The sequence below is a fragment of the Centrocercus urophasianus genome, unplaced genomic scaffold, assembly GCF_019232065.1.
Source record: "Centrocercus urophasianus isolate 14NV4802_14NV808 unplaced genomic scaffold, USGS_Curo_1.0 seq_73, whole genome shotgun sequence".
NCBI lineage: Eukaryota > Metazoa > Chordata > Aves > Galliformes > Phasianidae > Centrocercus > Centrocercus urophasianus.
Window position 1 is genome coordinate 1,381,293 of NW_024885344.1, and position 18,147 is coordinate 1,399,439.

General features: G+C 54.3%; 2 protein-coding genes across 3 annotated transcripts; one reads left to right on the forward strand and one right to left on the reverse strand.

Moving 5' to 3' along the window:
* Positions 1-4,851: 4,851 nt before the first annotated feature.
* On the forward strand, positions 4,852-7,036 carry LGALS2 (galectin 2). 2 transcript variants are annotated; one of them, XM_042837762.1, is made up of 4 exons: positions 4,852-4,960; positions 5,408-5,490; positions 5,658-5,817; positions 6,822-7,036. In XM_042837762.1, exons 1-4 carry the CDS (start codon positions 4,955-4,957, stop codon positions 6,966-6,968), a joined length of 396 nt encoding a protein of 131 aa, XP_042693696.1. In that variant the 5' UTR covers positions 4,852-4,954; the 3' UTR covers positions 6,969-7,036. The 2 variants fall into 2 exon arrangements, with proteins under 2 accessions (XP_042693696.1, XP_042693695.1); XM_042837761.1 differs by lacking the exon at positions 4,852-4,960 and adding an exon at positions 4,995-5,045.
* A 1,445-nt stretch (positions 7,037-8,481) lies between these two features.
* CDC42EP1 (CDC42 effector protein 1) lies at positions 8,482-14,598 on the reverse strand. The gene is made up of 3 exons (XM_042838032.1): positions 14,361-14,598; positions 11,331-12,154; positions 8,482-10,656 (listed from the first exon to the last, which is right to left on the reverse strand). Exons 2-3 carry the CDS (start codon positions 11,764-11,766, stop codon positions 9,860-9,862), a joined length of 1,233 nt encoding a protein of 410 aa, XP_042693966.1. The 5' UTR covers positions 11,767-12,154; positions 14,361-14,598; the 3' UTR covers positions 8,482-9,859.
* Between the last annotated feature and the right edge of the window lie 3,549 nt (positions 14,599-18,147).

The following is an 18,147-nucleotide window of genomic DNA, read 5'->3' on the forward strand; positions in this document are numbered from 1 at the left end:
TGTTTATCATTGCCTTGGCTTCTGCATCTCCTGGACTATCCACTTCTGTACACACCTTCCAGATCCACAGACCTGCTTATCCAGTCTTCTGCTTACCTCACTGCTTGCTGAGGTAAGTACGTTTTGTTCTCACCGTCTTCCTCCATTAGGAAGCTGGCTGGCTGACAGAGCCTAGGGATAGGTTGGGTGAAGGTTGTGGATTATCTGTGTGGATTATCAGAGGCAAACCAAAGTCTCCCTGGTGCAGGATGGTCCTTTCAAAATTGTGTTTTTTTTTTTTTTTTTTTCTGACTGGGGGAGATAGAGGCGAAATCACAGAATCACAGAATCACAGAATCACAGAATCACAAGGTTGGAAACGACCTGCAAGATCATCTAGTCCAACCACCCTCCCATTCCTATTAGTACCACAAGCTACTAAACCATCTCTCGTAGCTCCTCATCCAGGCGCCTCTTGAACACTACCAGGGACGGCGACTCCACCACCTCCCTGGGCAGCCATTCCAGTGCCTGACCACCCTTTGAGAGAAAAAGTTTCTCCTAATATCCAACCTAAACCTCCTCTGGTACAACTTCTGGCCGTTTCCTCGGGTCCTACTATTTGCCTGGGAGAAGAGGCCAGACCCTTTTGCACCTCAACCTCCCTTCAGGAAGTTGTACAGTGCAGTGAGGTCTCCCCTGAGCCTCCTCTTCTCCAGACTGAACAATCCCAGCTCCCTCAGCCACTCCTCATAAGACTTGTGCTCCAGACCCCTCACCAGTTTCGTTGCCCTTCTCTGGACGCGCTCCAGGGCCTCAATGTCTTTCTTGTAGTGAGGGGCCCAAAACTGAACACAGTACTCGAGGTGCGGCCTCACCAGTGCTGAGTAGAGGGGGATGCTCACCTCCCTGCTCCTGCTGGCCACACCATTTCTAATGCAGGCCAGGATGCCGTTGGCCCTCTTGGCCACCTGGGCACACTGTCGGCTCATGTTCAGCCAAGCATCAACCAACACCCCCAGGTCCCTTTCCTCTTCACAGTCATCCAACCACTCATCCCCAAGCCTGTAACGCTGCATGGGGTTGTTGTGGCCAAAGTGCAGAACCCGACACTTGGCCTTGTTAAACCTCATCCCATTCACCTCAGCCCAGCGATCCAGCTTATCTAGATCCCTCTGCAGGGCCTCCCTGCCCTCAGGCAGATCGATACCACCTCCCAACTTGGTGTCTGCAAACTTACTCAGGGTACACTCAATCCCTTCATCTAAGTCGTCAATGAAGATATTAAACAGGATGGGCCCCAGTACCAACCCCTGGGGGACACCACTTGTAACAGGTCTCCAGCTAGACTTCACTCCATTGACCACCACCCGTTGAGCACGGCCCTCCAGCCAGTTCCTTATCCAACGGAGGGTAAAACTGTCCAAGCCACGGGCAGCCAGTTTCTGCAGAAGGATACTGTGAGAGACCATGTCAAAGGCTTTGCTGAAGTCTAGGTAGACTACATCAACTGCCTTTCCCTCATCTACCAGTCTGGTCACCCAGTCGTAGAAGGAGGTGAGGTTGGTCAAACACAATCTGCCTTTCATGAACCCATGCTGGCTGGGCCTGATCCCGTGAACGTCGCGCACGAGCCGTGTGATCTCTCCCAGGAGGATTTGTTCCATGACCTTCCCTGGCACTGATGTCAGGCTGACAGGCCTGTAGTTCCCCAGATCCTCCTTATGGCCCTTCTTGTAGATGGGCGTCACATCAGCAAGCCTCCAATCCTCTGGAACCTCTCCAGTCAACCAGGAGCGCTGGCAGATAGCTGAGAGCGGCTTAGCAATCACCCCCGCCAACTCCCTCAGCACCCTAGGATGAAGCCCATCCGGTCCCATGGACCTGTGACTGTCCAGATGGAGGAGGAGCTCTCTAACTGTCTCCACCTCGATCTCCGGGGAGACATTCTGCGTGTCAGCCCAGATATCCAGATCAGGGCACAAAGTGCCCTGAAGATAGCTGGTCTGACTATTAAAGGCAGATGTAAAGAAGGCGTTGAGGACCTCAGCCTTCTCCTTGTCATCTGTGGTCACGTTCCCCGCCGCATCAATTAAAGGACAGAGATTATCCTTGGTTTTTCTCTTGCCATTGATATATTTGTAAAAGGATTTCTTATTCTGCTTTACTGCAGTGGCCAATCTAAGTTCAAGATGGGCTTTTGCCTTCCGGACTTCCTCCCTGCATACCTTAGCAACTTCCTTGTAATCTCCCCTCGTAGCCTGTCCCTTCTTCCAGAGGACATAGACTCTCTTTTTCTTCCTGAGTCTTGACAGTAATTCCCGGCTCATCCACACCGGACTTCTCCCCCTACGGCTCGCCTTACAGTATTCAGGGACAGCCTGTTTTTGAGCCTTTAAGATTTCCACCTTGAGGAGCGTCCAGGCTTCCTGGACCCCTTTACCCTTAAGGAGTGACTCCCAAGGGACCCGTGCTACAAGCGTCCTGAGCAGGTCAAAGTCCGCCCTCTTGAAGTTCAAGATAGCAGAAATCCTAGGCTTAGCTTCTTGAAATCCACCCCACAGCCCTCTAAGGCAGGAGGCTTCATAAAAAGGGGGAAACTGAGGCAGAAATGAGCCTTGATGAGGACTAGAGGGAGGAAATGTTACTGGAGCCTGAATGAGGTCAGAGTACATGGTTTAAATCAGGTCACTGCTTGATATTTATTGTGTAGGGTTTTTCTTTTTTCCTTACTCTCTCCCTGAAATCCTTCCCCAGAGGCTATTCAAGGAAATAAATAGCCAGTGGAAAGGGACAATAGCTTGCTGTGGAGTACAAATTATATGAAGCAGTAGGAAATAATAGCAGAGTGAGCAGCTGCTGCTCCGAGAAGGAATGCGTGCTCTCTCCAGCTCCTTTTTGCCTTGAACGTGTGCCGATCCTGGTCTGCAGCACAGACTCCTTGGTGCCTCGGATGCAGATCCTGGCAGCCAACTGAGGAGGGAAGCATTGGTTCTGGCATACAGTGTGGCTGCTGGGTGGTAGTGGTGGTGGCAATAGGTGCTGCTGTCAGAGGTCACCCAAAGGACTCTGAGCCCCCCCGTGGGTGCTCCTGGTGGCCTGAGGCCAGAGGGATAGAGGGAAGGACAGGAAGGAGTGTTAACCCCAAACTCTACCTTTTGGGACCTTTTATCTCTTCAGGAACATGACAAGGCCTCTTCCAGCTCCAGCAGTGTCAAAGTGGCCATCCCACATCAGTGTAGGCAGCTGCCCTCCAGCCAGGGTTGGCATGGGATGGACCTTCAGGTCAGGGGGTTGTATCCCTATTGTAGGATGATCTCTTTAGGGGTGAAAGGTTCCTTGGTCCCTTGCACAGGTGACCACCAGCTTCCACACCCATTCTTTATGTTTTCCTCACTGCGTAGCACCTTCACCTCCTTTGTAGATGCTCTGTAGCCAGATTTCCTCTCTTTTTGGGGTTTACATTTCCATCACATCACAGCATTTCCCTATGCTTGTGATGTCTTTGGGAAATAACCAACCTGTCTCCTTCCTCCTCCAGTCATCCCAGTCATCACCTCCTGTTGCACCGGAGCATTTCAGCCTTTCTAGGGTTCCCTTCCTACATGGGGAGCACACCCCATTGCATGAGCCAGACCATCTGCACAGAGCTGGCTCCTGACCATGCAGAGGTTACAGACGAAGGAAGTCGCCAGCGCTGGCAGAATTGCTGCCGGGTTTCCCACTATTGTTCCCAGTGGCAAATGGCAAAGGGGTGAACGCCCCTGCTGAGCGTTTGCACGAGGGGGGTTACTGTTATCTCGAAGAAATCTCACAGCCCCTCTCCTCTTTCCTGCCTCTCTCCCTGCCTGTGTATATTCTCACATCCGCAGCTCTGCACACAACTCCCTGCGCAAGTGGTTTTCTCCATCCCTGGGACACGTGCTGCTCTCCCTCGTGGGCAGCCTCACCCCCTGCCAGGGGGATCAGTGGGCATGATGAAGGCAATGTGAACATGTGTGTGTGCGTGGGACGCACCGCAGTGTGATGGCAAACAGACCTAATGCTGGAAACCACTGTCTGTATGCAACCACCCACATCACCTGCTCCTGCAGACCAAAGTTCAGCCCTGGGGAGTTTCACCAGCGACTTCAGTGACCTCAACAGTAAATAAATTGCCAGAGCCTGCTGGTCTTTATGGCCCACTGGTCACAGATAAATAGGAAGTACCTTCAGGGAAGGAGTGCTTATCAGCCTTTATCTCCTGTCACATCTGGAGCCTTTGGGGGAGGGCAGGAACTGCCTCCCAGCTGCTCTCTGCAGGGATGGGGCTTGGGAGGGATGGAGGGGCTGCTGCTCTTCTGAGCTTCCCTCTTGCTTTTCTACTGATTTCTGGATTCTGGAAATACAGCACCAACAACTTCTACCAAATCTGAGGAACTGTCTACTGACTTGTAGCCCATCTCTGGCAAGGATACCAGTGGAGTAACACTCCCCATTTCTGTTTCTCAGTGTTATGGAGGATGGAGCTATCAAACCCGCTGTGCTTGGCTCCTGAATCTCAAAGGTTATGGATTCAGTACAACTTGAATGGGAGATTGTAGAAAGCTTCCACATATTGCTGGTGCGATCCATGAGCTGGAGATGAATCTAGAGCCACAAGAAAGAAAGGAGCTGGGAAGCTTTTTATTTGGCTGAGCTGTTACAGCAAGAATAGAAACGAACGTGGTGGTCAGACCTCCATAGCAAGCTAGGGAGCTGCTTGTCCTACATGGTGGCTGCAGTAGCACCACTAAGGGCCACGTGCACTGGTGCCTCCATAGGGAATTCAACAAAGAGGCTGGTCCCTAGGGGAAAGATATGTGCATGACTCAGTCTGCTTAATATGTTAATATATAATCCACAGGGAAGTGAAGGGATGTGAGGTCGTCTATATGAAGCATTTCTGAGCTAAACTGCTGGTGGTTCCCTGCCTGCTGACTGCCCTCCAAGGAAGATGGCTGTAAGGGCTTCTGCTCCTGCCTGCTGTTGCCCAGGGTGTTCAGGCTGGCATGCAGTCAGCGAGGCTATGTGAGGGATGGGATAAGGCATGAAGACCTCCACTCTCAATCCTTGCATTTCTTGGGCTGTGAGCGGTGCTGTCCACCAAATGGGGGGTTGGACCACTCTGCTTGAATCCTCTTCATACCTCTGTTCTCAAGCTCTATCTTTCCTTGTGCTGAGGGCAAGCCTGTTACCATCTCCTCTCTTTTCTCATTCTTTGTTGTGTGCTGCCTGCACTTAGCCCACTCTTCCCCTTATTGAGAAGCCTATGATTTTAGGCCATGAGAGGAACCTCTGCCGAGAACAGTAGATGTTCTACTGGCTCGGACACCTTCTCCAAGCAGTGTGGTGACAGGGGAGGAATGGCGGATGGAAATCCACAGACCCCTTTTTGTTTCTGCCTCAGGGAACGTTTGAAATGTTTAACCTGGATTGGAAGGTTGGAGGCACCATGAAGATCAAAGGCCATATATCTGAGGATGCTGATAGGTAAGTGCAAAGAAACTCACCGACGCTGAAGGTGAGTTCACGAGCAGGTGGTGTCAAACATTTTCACAGCTGATGGAGGCTTTGGGGGCAGAACTGTGTATTGGATCCTAGCTCTTTCAAGACCCTGTCCTGCTCATGCAGCTGACCTTCCTCCTACTCACCCACAGGTTTGCCATCAATCTCGGCTGCAAACCCTCGGATCTGGCGCTTCACTTCAACCCCCGTTTCAAAGAGTCTGTCATCGTCTGCAACTCCTTGTGCTCTGACAACTGGCAGCAGGAGCAACGCGATAAACATTTCTGTTTCCACAAGGGCTCCACTGTCAAGGTGAGGGCTCTGTGCTGGTGTGGGGTTGTGGGATGGTGAGAGAGATTCCTGTACCCCATATCCTTCCACTTGCCTGCCCAGTGCCTCCCTTTCTCTTTACTGCTCCTTCATCCTCTGGCTTTTTGGTCCTAATTGCTATTTCTTCTCCTTCAAATCAACGGTGGAACTCTGTGTGAGCCTTCTCTGTTTCAGGCTTTACAACTGCTTCCAGCCCAGGGATGTGTGAAAGCAAAGGAGGTTTCCAGGAAGCAGGATCTTGCTGCTCTGTATCTTATTTCTCTAATTGCCTCCTATGCAAACACAGGTTTTAAGCCAGACCTGGGCTGGAAGCAGTGTGGTTCCCTATCTTCTCTGGTCCCCAAATACTCTTCTGTCCTAACTACTTTTGGGTACACTGACAATCTGTCCTACCTCTCCTCCTGCCAGGGATGCTGCCTCACTCTGTCCTATGTCCCAAGATGCTACTAGGGCTGTGTTCAGGAGTAGATCACTTCATATGGCTGTAGAGAAGAGTCTTATTTCCTCAGTCATGGCTGAATGCTGGGGAAGCAGAGGATAAGTGACAGCTTTGAGAAGTCCCTTTTATTTGCAATGATCAGTGATGAGTCCCTGTTCTGTCTGTTTGAGCATGTTTACGTCTAACACTCCTTTTTCCTGGCTGTGATGAGGGCAATAAAACATCAGGTTCATTCTACTCTGTTCAAATCTAAGCCATGTGGTATATTTAGCAAAGGCAGCACTTAGGTTTATCTGCTCCAAGTTTACAACCTGAGTAGCTGAAACAGCCCCAGGAGAGATCCTGTCCCCGGGTCATAGTCCGATTGCCAGCTCACATCCTCAATACCAATGGCTCATTTTCTGCAGCTCCCCCAGCACAGCCTCCAGACCAGGTCTGACCCTCATGTGTAGCATTATGCCTTTGGAGTGGATGCTTACCTTTCCTTTTCTCTCCAATTCCTGCCATCCCTTCCTCCCTCCCTCCCTTCCTCCTTTCCTCCTCACAGATCATCATTGAATTCCTGGGAGACAAATTTGTGGTGAAACTACCAGATGGGCATGAAGTGGAGTTCCCCAACCGGCATGGCTATGACAAGATCAGCTACTTGAACATTCATGGAGGATTCAAGGTCACCTCCTTCAAGGTGGAGTGATGAGTTCCGTTTCCTAGTGCTAATAAAAACCCAGCTGGGACTGCTTGCTCCAGCTGCTCTGGCTTCTGTGAGGTCTCTGGCTCTGTGGCTCTATGAGAGATGCTGGCAAAGACCGAGCTTTGTCCACTAACAGAAGAGGAAATAGCTGCTAGATAAGGCCAGGTGCTTTTCTGGTTCAGACCAGGATGTGGGGTTGAGCAGTGCACAGGGCCAAACACACTGGAGGTGGAGTTCGGGTGGAGAAGAAAAAGGAAAAGGAAGACAGGATATGATTGCTCAGGGAATGCTTGCTGAGCCTTGTCACAATGCACCATTTCTTCTTGCACCCACATTTTTGGGAGGGGAGGGGGAAGGAAGGGGAACAAAAAGACTGATGTGAGAAATGTGGCGTTTGGTGCCACAAAAGTACATAATTAAACATTAGGTTTGGGAACCTCAGGGCATGGCTTCACCATTTCCTCTTGGCTGCTTGCTCTGATAGGTAGAAGGAAGAGCTGTGTGCCCTCCTGCTAGTATAGTGCCAGGCTGTGTGGGGATGGGAACACAGCTGTGCCCCATACTGGCATTCCTACTGTGATAAGGGGTTGTCTCTGGCTTTCCCCCTTATCTCACCTCACTTATCTGGTGCATTCCAGATAGATTACCCATTACTCTGACATTACCATGCTGTAGCCTGCTTGAAGGGAAAGTGAGGCAGGGGAGAGCAGTGAGGAAGGAGTGTTTTTGGGTGGGTTAGGCAGCTCCTACTTGTGTCTCTCACATGGGACTGCAGGCTATTAGTGCTTGATTATCTGATGCCACTGATCTAATTAAGAAGCATCACGCCAGTTGCAGGGACTTGTAGGCAGGCCTGGAGTGTGCTGGGTCAGTCCTGTTCCCAATGTCCCTGGGGAGGGAGAATGAAATATGCAGAAAATGAGGAAGCAGAGAGATTGCAATGCCTCCAACAGCGCTGGGAGGAAGAGCAGGGGAGGGCTGAATGCGAGGACAAGCATCACCTCCTTGCTCTCATTGGTCAACATGTGATGTTTATGTTGAATTGGAAGGGGCCTTAAAGATCATCCAGTTCCTCCCCGCTGCCATGGGCAGGGCTGCCACCTACCACCAGCTCAGGCTGCCTAAGGATCCAACCTGGCCTCAAACCTTCAGGGATGGGGCACCCACAACTTCTCTGAGCATTCTGTGTCAGCAGCTCACCACTCTCTGAGTAATGAATTTTCCTCCTATCATCGAATCTAAATCTTCCCTATTTTAGTTCAATAGCATTCACCCTTGTCTTATCACTATCACACTGCGTACAAAGCCAGTCCTCCTCCTGCTTATAAGCTCCCTTCAATTACTGGAAGGCTACAGTGAGGTTTCCCTGCAGCCTTCTCTTCTCCAGGCTGAACAAGCCCAACTTACTTATAGGAGAGGTGATGGGAAATCCCACAGGGATCAGAGTGGCTCGACCAAAGTGGTTGAGGGAAGATGATAAGGTTGCTGCAACTGAGGGAGGGATGCACCAGAGAAGTTAGTATCAAAACTGCTTTAATAAGGACAATAAGTGCACGGGGTACAGAGTGGGGGCAGAAAGGCTGTTTCACAGACGTAGGTCTTTGGTCTGGAGCTTGTGCCACAGTCCAGGAAGCAGAGAACAGGGGGAGCTCATCCTGAGAGCCATCTCCCTGGCACGGGCTGGATGCTGATCCTGCATGGCCCTGCTGAGTGCTGATGGTTGGAGCTGGGAACGTGTTGGCACTGCTCTGGGGGGGCTGAGGGAGGAGGGCTTGCCCTTAACCTGCCTGCAATGACTGCCTGGCTCCCACGTATAGCACGCGCACGCTGGAGCCTCTTTATTCTGCACAAGGACTAGGCGGCGGGTGAGCCACGTAGGAGCGCAGCCCAATGGCATCTCCCCCTACTGTACACCCCCGTCTGTCCCGGAGAACAAGGAGGGTGCTGTGAGGGTCCTTCTGGTGACCTCAGCCCCCGAACATCTTGGCTCCACACCACGGCACAAAGGCGCTTCTGTGCTAGGCAACGTGGAGGCCGCTTGTCCCAGGGTGGCTGCATCACCCGGGGATGCTCAGAGAGGGGCACTCAGCATCCTCCGTGTGTGTCCTTGGGACAAGGCACTCTGTAAAGAGGGGTGTTTTGGGGGGGGATGGGTAGAGGGACAAGGGTGGGGAATAATGGCTGCAGAGAGGGAGTCTCCTTGTTGTGAGGTGGGTTGAAGGGAAAGGGAGTTTTTAAGGCAGTATTTGGTGCGCAGACAGTCTCACCTCTGGCAAACCACAAAGTTTCTCCCCCTCCCTGCTGCAAGGAGACTCCCTGCAAGGACAAAGAGACTTCCTCAGTGGTGTTCAGCAGCAGGAGGCAAGGGGAAGGTACCGCAAGAGGAATGCTGGCTGGGTGCCTGGTGCAGCCACTGCCACCTCCATGGCTGCCACTGCCACCTCCATGGTCACCCCTACCTTCTCAGGGCAGGGTTTTGCACCAAGGGATCGAGCTCAGTGTCTGTGGGCTCTCTCTGATCCCTGCTTGTCACTACTGCTTCCTTTCCTGAGCAAATCGTTTGCTTGTGAGGGGATGTGGGCTGGGGTGGGAAGGGGCTCGAGGGTTTCTTTGGCACATGGGAACGTTTGTTTGGCATCTAATAGGGAAAGAGAAGGGCTGTATCTTGGCACAGTGCAGTGCACAGCCCTCACCCCTCCTTGCAGCACCCTGCCAGACCTGGGGGCCCTGCGGGAAATGGGGTCCCCTCCTGCCTGCCTTGCACTCTGCTGCCCTAAGGTGAAGGCCAGGAAGTTGCCTGCTGGGTCTGCCACCAGAGGTGGGAGATAAGAAGGAAGGTGATGACCACAGCACTGATGTCTTTGGAAGTGGGGCTGTGATGGTGGGATGGCCATTCACACCTTTACTTCATCATCCTCCTCCTCGTCGGCATACTCGAAAGAATTGCTGCGGCCCCCCCGGGTGCCAACGTACCCCTCTTGCAGGCTGGGGAGCTCGTCTTCCTCATCCTCCTCCTCTCCTTGGTCCCAGGTGTCCTCTGGGGATGGTCTGGCTGCTGTCACTTGTGGCTGCCACGAGTTGCTGCTGGGGCTCTCCCAGGCAGCCCGTGTCCAGACTTGCCGGGCACCCTCACCCTTCTCTGAGCTGCGTGGGGTGCTTGTCCCCCCATAATGGCGAGCCAGGACCTGGGCTGCCCGCTCGAACTCTCCTGCCTCAATGGAGCAGTCGTTCCAGTGCCCCTGCCATAGGGTCCCTCCGGGCACTGCCCCTGGTGCAGAGGCCTGTGCTGGATCCTCTCTGGGCTGCTCAATGGCATGTGCCTGTCCATTGGCACGGATGGACAGTCCCAGAAGTGAGCCGGCCTGCCCAGAGTGGTCCCAGAAGCTGGGTTTTGCCTTCAGCTCTCCATGGGATGTGTTTGGTCCTGGAGGGTCTCCGTCCTTGGTTCCCTCACTATGTGGGAGCACACAGCTGCCAGGTGGGTCTTGGCCATCCTCTGCTACCTGATTCCCATTGGTTTCAGAGAAGCTCATTGCCTGGAGGAGCTCACTCATGAGAGAGGGCCCCAGGTCCAGGCGGAAAGAGAGCAGGGAGTCTGAGCGATCCAGCTCTTCTTCCCCAGGGAAGGTGCTCTCCTGAGCCTTTTCCAGGCGAGGGACACGAGGGATGGTGCAAAACCCAGACTCCAGCCCTGCAAAGTAGAAGTGATGGTTGGTGAGCACAGCCAGGGTGCCACGGTGGGACAAAGCCTACGTGGCCATTGGACAAGGGATGCCGATGCCAGTAGAGGTTGGTGGCACTGGCCAGATTACCTCCCTTATAGGGCCCAGTGGCATCACAATACTGTAGCCCAGGGGTGCTATCTCCAAAGCCCAGGGCTGTGGTCTCCTGACGGGCAGCAAGCATGGTAAAAGGCCGGTGGGAATGAAGCAGGGTGGGTGGGACCAGGAGATGGCAGCATTGCCTCAGCTTGCCTTTCCCTCTGAGCCCAACCATGTCCCTTGGTTGCCACAGGCACCCAGACCCTCCTGAAATCTTTGGCCTCAGCCTCTGGAAAAAAGCTGAGTCACAGCCCAGTGCTATGAGGCTAGAGAAGATCCCCTCAGCTGTCCCATCCACCCATCCCACATCCCTTCCAAATGGGGCCTTCCTGAATGCTGGCCAGCGGGATGGGATGAAGGAACAGCAGGAAAGGGAGGGATAAAGACCCTTGAGAGACACATGGAGATGAAGGGACTGGGACACCTGGGGGCTGCTGGGGGCTTCAGTACGGAGGTGGAGATGGCTGTGCTGTGGCATGGGCATTGCCACAGTGGGACATAAGGGTGTCTGGGCATCAGCTACCACCCCCATCCTTGCACTCACCGTAGGTCTGGTGTGCTTTGGAGAGTCTGTTTGAGGCATTCTTGAAGGAGTACTTGCTGGTCAAACCACCATCGCTGTCATATGCTGTCTCATTGAGCTGTGGCAGCGACACAGCATTCTTGATGATGGGCGAGATGGCCGGGGGTTCGGGTGATGCTCCTGCCTGGCTCCCGCTGCCCCGTCTCCTCTGTGGTGTCCGTCGGACATGACGCAGTGTGCGGGCAAAAAAGTTGTTGGCCTTGGCTGGCTCAGCTCCGCCATGGTTGCTGAGGAAGGAGGTGTCCCCAAAGACATCCCCGCCGCGTCCCACATGCATGGTGTGCCGAAAGTCCCCCAGTGGTGGGCTGATCATGTCTGGTGTCAGCTCCGACTTCAGCCGCCGCTTGCCATGGGAGCCCGACACCCAGCTGAGCACTGGCAGCTTCCCCAGGCTCATCTTGATCCTCCTTGTTCCACACCTTCCAAAGAACCCAAAACCAGTTTCCAGCAACGGGATGGCCTGTCACATCCCCATCACCAGGAGGTGCGAATCGCCTTGCCTTGGTTTTGATCTGGTGGCAATGCTGCCTGCCCCTGCGTCCCTGCTCTACGTTACGCTCATGAAGTCACCCAGCGTGGGGATGTCCCAGCAGTTGGTGGCCTTGGCAGAAGTGAGTTCTTCAGGAAACTTTCTCACCCGGTGATGACGATGGTCATGGCAAGTAGGTGTCCCCAGGAGGGTCTGTGGTCATCCCAGATGCTACTGGAAGCTGATCTAATGTTGGGAACTGCTGCACAGGTGGGTGCCAGGAGCTGCAGGGTGGCTGGGAGAGCTTCTTGATTTCCTAAAGAAAACAAAGAAAGGTGAGGTCCTTGGAGAGAATTTTCCCAGTCTCACTGGCTTTCCTCCTGGGAGCAATGGGGCTGACTGGCCTTGGGGAAGTGTCCCCAAGAATGTGCCCTTCCCTCTGCCCATTGCAATCCTTGCTGAGGATTTCTTCCCCATGCCCTGCCCCATGGGGTGAGAAACCTCTCCCTGCTTCTCACTACTCAGACAAACCCTTCAGGAGAGGGTGAGGCCTGAGGTATGGCACAGTTCTCAGGGAGGAGGAGGAGCAGAGAGGGAAAAATGCAATATTTGTGTATTGGTTTGTTTGTCCTTCCCTGGCTGGATCCCAAGGTGCTTTGCTGGGGCGTGAATGCAGAATGCAGCAGCTGAGCATGGGGGGAGGCAGGCGGTGCTGGAGGCTGCAGTGCTGGGGCAATGACCGTGGGGCTGCATGGCCTCTGGGGGAACAGGATGTCAAGGAGGATGCTGGGATCTGCGTGGCCCCAGCAGTGTGTGGTGGCCAGGATACCAAAGGCAGATGCACAAACCCTACACAACTCAGCCCCTGCTTGCCCAGACCACATTGTTGTATCTCCATCAATCTCCCCCTGCAATGCCCTCTGCCTGCTAGCTGTGTCCCCATGTCACCTTTGAGCAAGTGCCAGAGAGCCCTGGGCACTGGGCTGCTCTCCTGGCAGAACATGTGTTTTCGCCTTGCCTTGGCCTTGTTTGCTCACCCGGGGCCCCTCTTATCTGCCAGGGGTTAATGCCTGGGAAGGGAAAACACACCTCCCCCCGGGGAGGCTGCCACCATTGGCTGCCTCCCTTGGTGGCACCGGTGAGGACACTAGGACAGTGGCAGCATTGCTTCCTGCCTATCCTCAGTCCCATGGCTCTTGTGGCTGTGCAAAGCCTCAAGAGTGGGGACACAAGGAAGGTTTGGAATGGGAGGATGGTGGCGGGACATGTTCCTCTGGCACAAGGCACAGGAGCTGGGAGGAGGGGAATAACACCTCTCCCAGGTCTGTGGACCCTCAGTGGGGATCCTTGGCTCTCTGCTACGTCTCTGCCCTCCCTCCACCCAAGTGTTGCAGGAACTCATGATTCCCAGGGCAAAGGCTGACCTGTGCTCTCCTTTCCTCCACTGGGCAATGGGAGCCTTGTCCAGCTGACTGGCCTGTCCACCTCCCCCTCCCCAGCTCCCTGCTGCGGGAAGCCCCCTCACTTCGATGGCCGGGAGCTTCCTCCTCCTCCTCCTCCCGCCCTGTGTCCCCTCTGAGCTCGGCTGGTTTCCACTGGTTTTCCACCCGCCAGGAATGGCCGGAGCTGCTCCGCTCGCTGGGAAGAGCGGAAACCAGCAAGGGGGGGAAAATAATCCAGATGTCTTGTTGGCTAGAGCTGCTGAAAACAGCCCTCTTTCCCCCTTCCTCCCCCCTCCTCCTCTCTTAGCACACACCCCAAGGGGACAAGCTCCAGAGAGGGAGAGGAGAAGTCTGGGGTGGTCTCAACAAGGGGGATGAGGTTGGAAATGGCTGTGGGCGGCCGGGAAGCCTTTCCCAGCCTTCCCAAGCGCCGAAAACTCCCTCTTCCCAAAGGAGGAGGAGAAGGAGAGGCAGAGTCTCCTCCAGCTGCTCACTTTGTTCTGGGACAGGGAAAACTGGAAGAAACGGGGTTTTGGGATCCATGCAGGCAGGAAGGGGGCAATGGGCTGGGGCTCTCCCACAATCCTGGAGCAGCGCCTAGCAGTGGATGAACGATCCCAAGTCCAGCTTCTGTGCTGCCTGCTGTTATGTATATATTTATATCTCTGCCTATAACAAGGGTGTTTTTCCAAGCAGGCGCTCTGGGACGTTTCCAGCCATCCCCTCCCTACTCCCTCTCGTGCTCTCGAACTTCCAAATTAAAGCTTCCTGGGGTGAGAGTGGTAGCAATGGGGTAGCAATGAGGAGGGGGCTCTGCTGCTCTCCCCCATCCTTGGGTCCCCTTCATTTCCCTGCTTCCCTTTCTTTGCTCCCGCTTTCCCTTCCTTCCTCTCCACCCCGTTTCCAGTCGCATTCCTGCCATCTCCCTTTCTTTTTCCACATCCTCCCCGTCCCCATCGCTTTGCCACCCCTCCCGCTTTTCCCACCTCCTCACTCCCCTTCTTACAACCCCCTTCCCTTCTCCTCCGATACAACCCCCCATCTCTCCGCACATCCATACCAAAATTAGTATACTAATACCTCTTTTTTTGGCCACTCTTTTTTTTTTTTGTCTCTTCCTCCGTCCGAAAAGTTGGGAGACGCTCTCCGTGCGTCCCTCCAAGTTGGCTGTGAGGACAACCGGCGCTGCGTCCCAGCGGGGAAGGGGAGGTGCGCCCCCCTTTTCCCACGCCCGTCCCCCCAAGCTTGGCTCCCCAGGCTGCTCTTTGGGTGCCTGACGCCCCGGTGCCACGGGAGCGAGGGAGCGAAGCTGGCGGGGAGGGGACGCGGGAAGGAGGGGGCGGGCTGCGGCACTACCGAGCCAATCCTCGTCCCGGCACGGAGACCGGAGAAAATGAGATTTATTCCAACTATCCAGGACAGAAAACTTCAGGAACTTCTCTGCCTTCCCCCCCCGCTCCCCCCCTCCTTCCCCCGCCGCCCTGCTTCCCCAGTGCCATTTCCTTTCCTTCAGCATTGGCTGCCTCCTGCTTCCCTGGGTGAATTTGGGGGAAGGGGAAAGCCCAGGCCTCTGCTAAACTGCTTGGAGAAGGCTGGCAAAGGAAAGGAGTTTGCTTGAGGTGTGTGAAAACCTCTGTGATAACATGGGGTCATTCCAGACCATGTTGGATGGGAAGTCCCCACTACCCACGATACAGAACTGCCAAATCAAATGGGGAGAGAGACCCCAAGTCTGCAATGTGCGGTCACACCGGGACCTCCAGGCAATATTGGGGTGAGCACTGGCGGATTAAGAGCCTCCCTGCAGGCTGACCCTGGGGGGTCATATAGGCATCACGGTCTCAGGACAAGCGTTACGAGGTCAGGACAAGTATTATGGGGTCAGAACAAGCGTTATGGGATTGGGACAAGCATTATATTGGTGCCACCACGTGGAAGTGGCACTAGGTGTACTTGTGGAGGTGGCATGAGTTTCTGCCCACCTGTGGGACACTGCGTCCCTCCACGATTCATTGCTTTGTCCCTTGATGGTCACAGGACAGAAGACCCTACCAGTGCCACCAAGGGGTTCAACGCTGGTGGACACAGCTTTGCTTGTGTCCTTGGTGACTCCATGGCCTAGCGATGAGGCTCAGTGGCTCTCCTGGAATGTGTGACCAGACACCAGCACTGCACCCAACCCATGGAGGAGAAGGGAGGTGGCTCTGCTGGTGAAGGCAAGATGGGACTTGTTGGGGTGAAGCTTGAGGAACGACAAAATGTCTGCACAGATGTTGAAATGGAGCCTGGCCTCTCACTTGGCTCAAGTGGCCTTGGGCAGGATGGGCAACATGTTGTTGGCCATACAGCTCAGCTCCAGCTCTGCTTCTGGAGGAAGGAGACCACGGCCTCTCACCTAGGACTACCACTACTTGTGGCTTCTCTGGCTCGAACCTTTTCTGACTTTTGCTTCTCGAGGATTATCCTTCCCAGTGAATAATCCAATGTTTATCTGTAGCGTGTGCTGCTTGTGATAATGAGAGGAAGCTCTTTGCTGGAGATAGGCTTCATGCCACTTCCCAGAGGCTGCGAGCAGAGCAGCTCGCTGCCTCGCTCATTGCTTAGAGGCAGCTGTAGGGTTTTGGCACAGCATCAGCCTCTCAGCCTCAGGCTTCTGCCCTGTGAAATGGAATGGTTGCAATTTCTGCCTTCCATGAAGGCCAGATGTGATGTTGGTTATGAGTACAAGACTTGAAATACCCCTAAAATACCAATTTTTGGGGTATATCTAGAGGGCCTGTAGCTTGGAGGGTGATGGGAGCTCAGGTGTTGAGCTATGCCAACAGTGGGGAAAGGAGAAGAACCCATGACCTACTTCATCCCTACTTGCCAGAGCTGTAGTGGGCACCTCCCACCCAGAGGGAGTCAGACAGGTGATGGAAGAGGCAGGGAAGGTACTTTCTTCAGCTCTTCTCCCTCTGCAATCTCCCAGGGCATCTCTGCCTCCAGTCCCATCCCAGTGCCCTGCAGCGGGGGCTGTAGAGGGGAGTGGTTGCTGACTCCGCTGGGGAATGCAGAACAAATCTCTTCCAGATGGGGCAGGGGCCATGCTCAGCTCTTTGTAGCTCACCCCCTCCTCCTCTTTCTTCTCCTTGTCTTCCTTGCCGGTGCTCAGAGCATCTCTGTGCACTGGGCTGTGCTCTGTTTCCAGGAAAGCAGCTGGAACCCCCCCTCTCCTGCTCTTCGAACCTTGTGGTTTTGTGTCTGTGCCAGCCAAGCTGTCCCTTTGGGGATGACATTGAAGCATGTTGGAGACCTGTAGGATTTGTGCTGATTCCAGGACTCAGCCCTCATCCCAACCCTTGGGCACAAAGTGATGTGAATAGCCCCACTATACCTTGGCTTGGGCTGTTTCCTCCTTAATCCCCCTCCTTGTCTATTCAGCTGCCTGGAAAGTGTATCTGTATAAACCTGCTTCCCAGCCTCCCCTTCTGCTGTACATCTGCCCCTGTTTGTTCTTGCAAGAGATGTGGTGGGTCTGGATGGTCTTGCAGAGCCACTGCAAAACCCATGGGTGCCCATGGCGATAGCTAATGGCTGGACCCCTCCCAGCCCCATTGCCCCAGACACCCAGCTGCCTCATTTACCCTGAGTCACCTCTGCCTTTCATCCCTCTGCAACACCCCAGGCAGCGCTACCAGTCTAGCCATGATGGAGAGAGACTGGCTATCCAGCTTATCGTTGAGCAGATGAGTGGCCCTGCAGCTTCCCTGGGTGCTGGTGATGTTTGCTTTGATTCCTGCAACATCAAAGTTGGGGCTGTGCAAATTGACCCCTCTCCTCCTCATGCTCTCCCCCTGGGCAGAGCACTGCAGGGCTGAAGTGTTGCTGGTGTGACAGGAAGGGAGTGAGGGATTGGGGGGGACATGGGGTGTCCTGGTGTGGTGGAGAAGGCAGCAAAGGACCTTTCTCAGGACGTGAAGATTCTCCTTCCATTTTGCTTTGGGAGAACTTAGTGAGAACACCCCAACCTGGGGATGGGGCATCCAGCCCTGGTTACCTATACCTCTTCCTGAGCCCCATCCCTGGAAATTTCTTGGGGAAGGATTGTGAAGGGGAGGGCAGGCGAGAAGGGGCTCCCTCTCCGCACACCAGCAGCCCATATCCTGTTGCTGCCCAGGCTCCCTGGCTCATATTTCCTCATTAACTGGGAGTGCTGCTCGTTTGTGGGCGACTTCCAGATGTTTCCATTCTTCTCACGGCAACCAGGAGGATGCATACTGCATGGTCTGAAAGGTGCTGCTGGCAGCCCCTGCTGCAATGGGGGGCCAGGAGGATATGCATCCCACTGTGGGTCCAGGTTCATTCACCGTGATGTTGCGATGAGCAGGCTGGGATGGTAGCACATCCCAAGATGGGTGATGGATGAATTCAGTGGGGTACCCTTTTGCTTCCCTGCTCTGACACCAGCTCTGTGGGCACCACATTGCTATCACCCCATGGTTTCTCCATTGGGATGGTGGTCCCTCAGCCTGGTGATGATGCTTGGGAGAAGGATCCTTGTGCTGCACCATGGATGGAAAGCAGACAGCAGAATGGCGCTCACAGGAGAAAGGCTGATTTTGACACTGTAAGAGTCCCTTTATGCTCTGGGACGGGGGGAAACCAAGAGAATAGGATCAACCACATCCTGCTCTTGGGCTTGCAAAGGGACGGGTGCTTCTTCCTGGGGAGCTGGGCCAGGAATATTAAGCCTTGGGGATTACCAAAGCCCAGGAGGAGGTAGGGACAAGTTCTCAGGCTTCTGCTTCCCTGCCCTCTGCCTATCTCCTGCTATCCCAAATGTTTTCATCCTCTTCCTCCTTTTGCCCATGGCCTTCTCCTCATG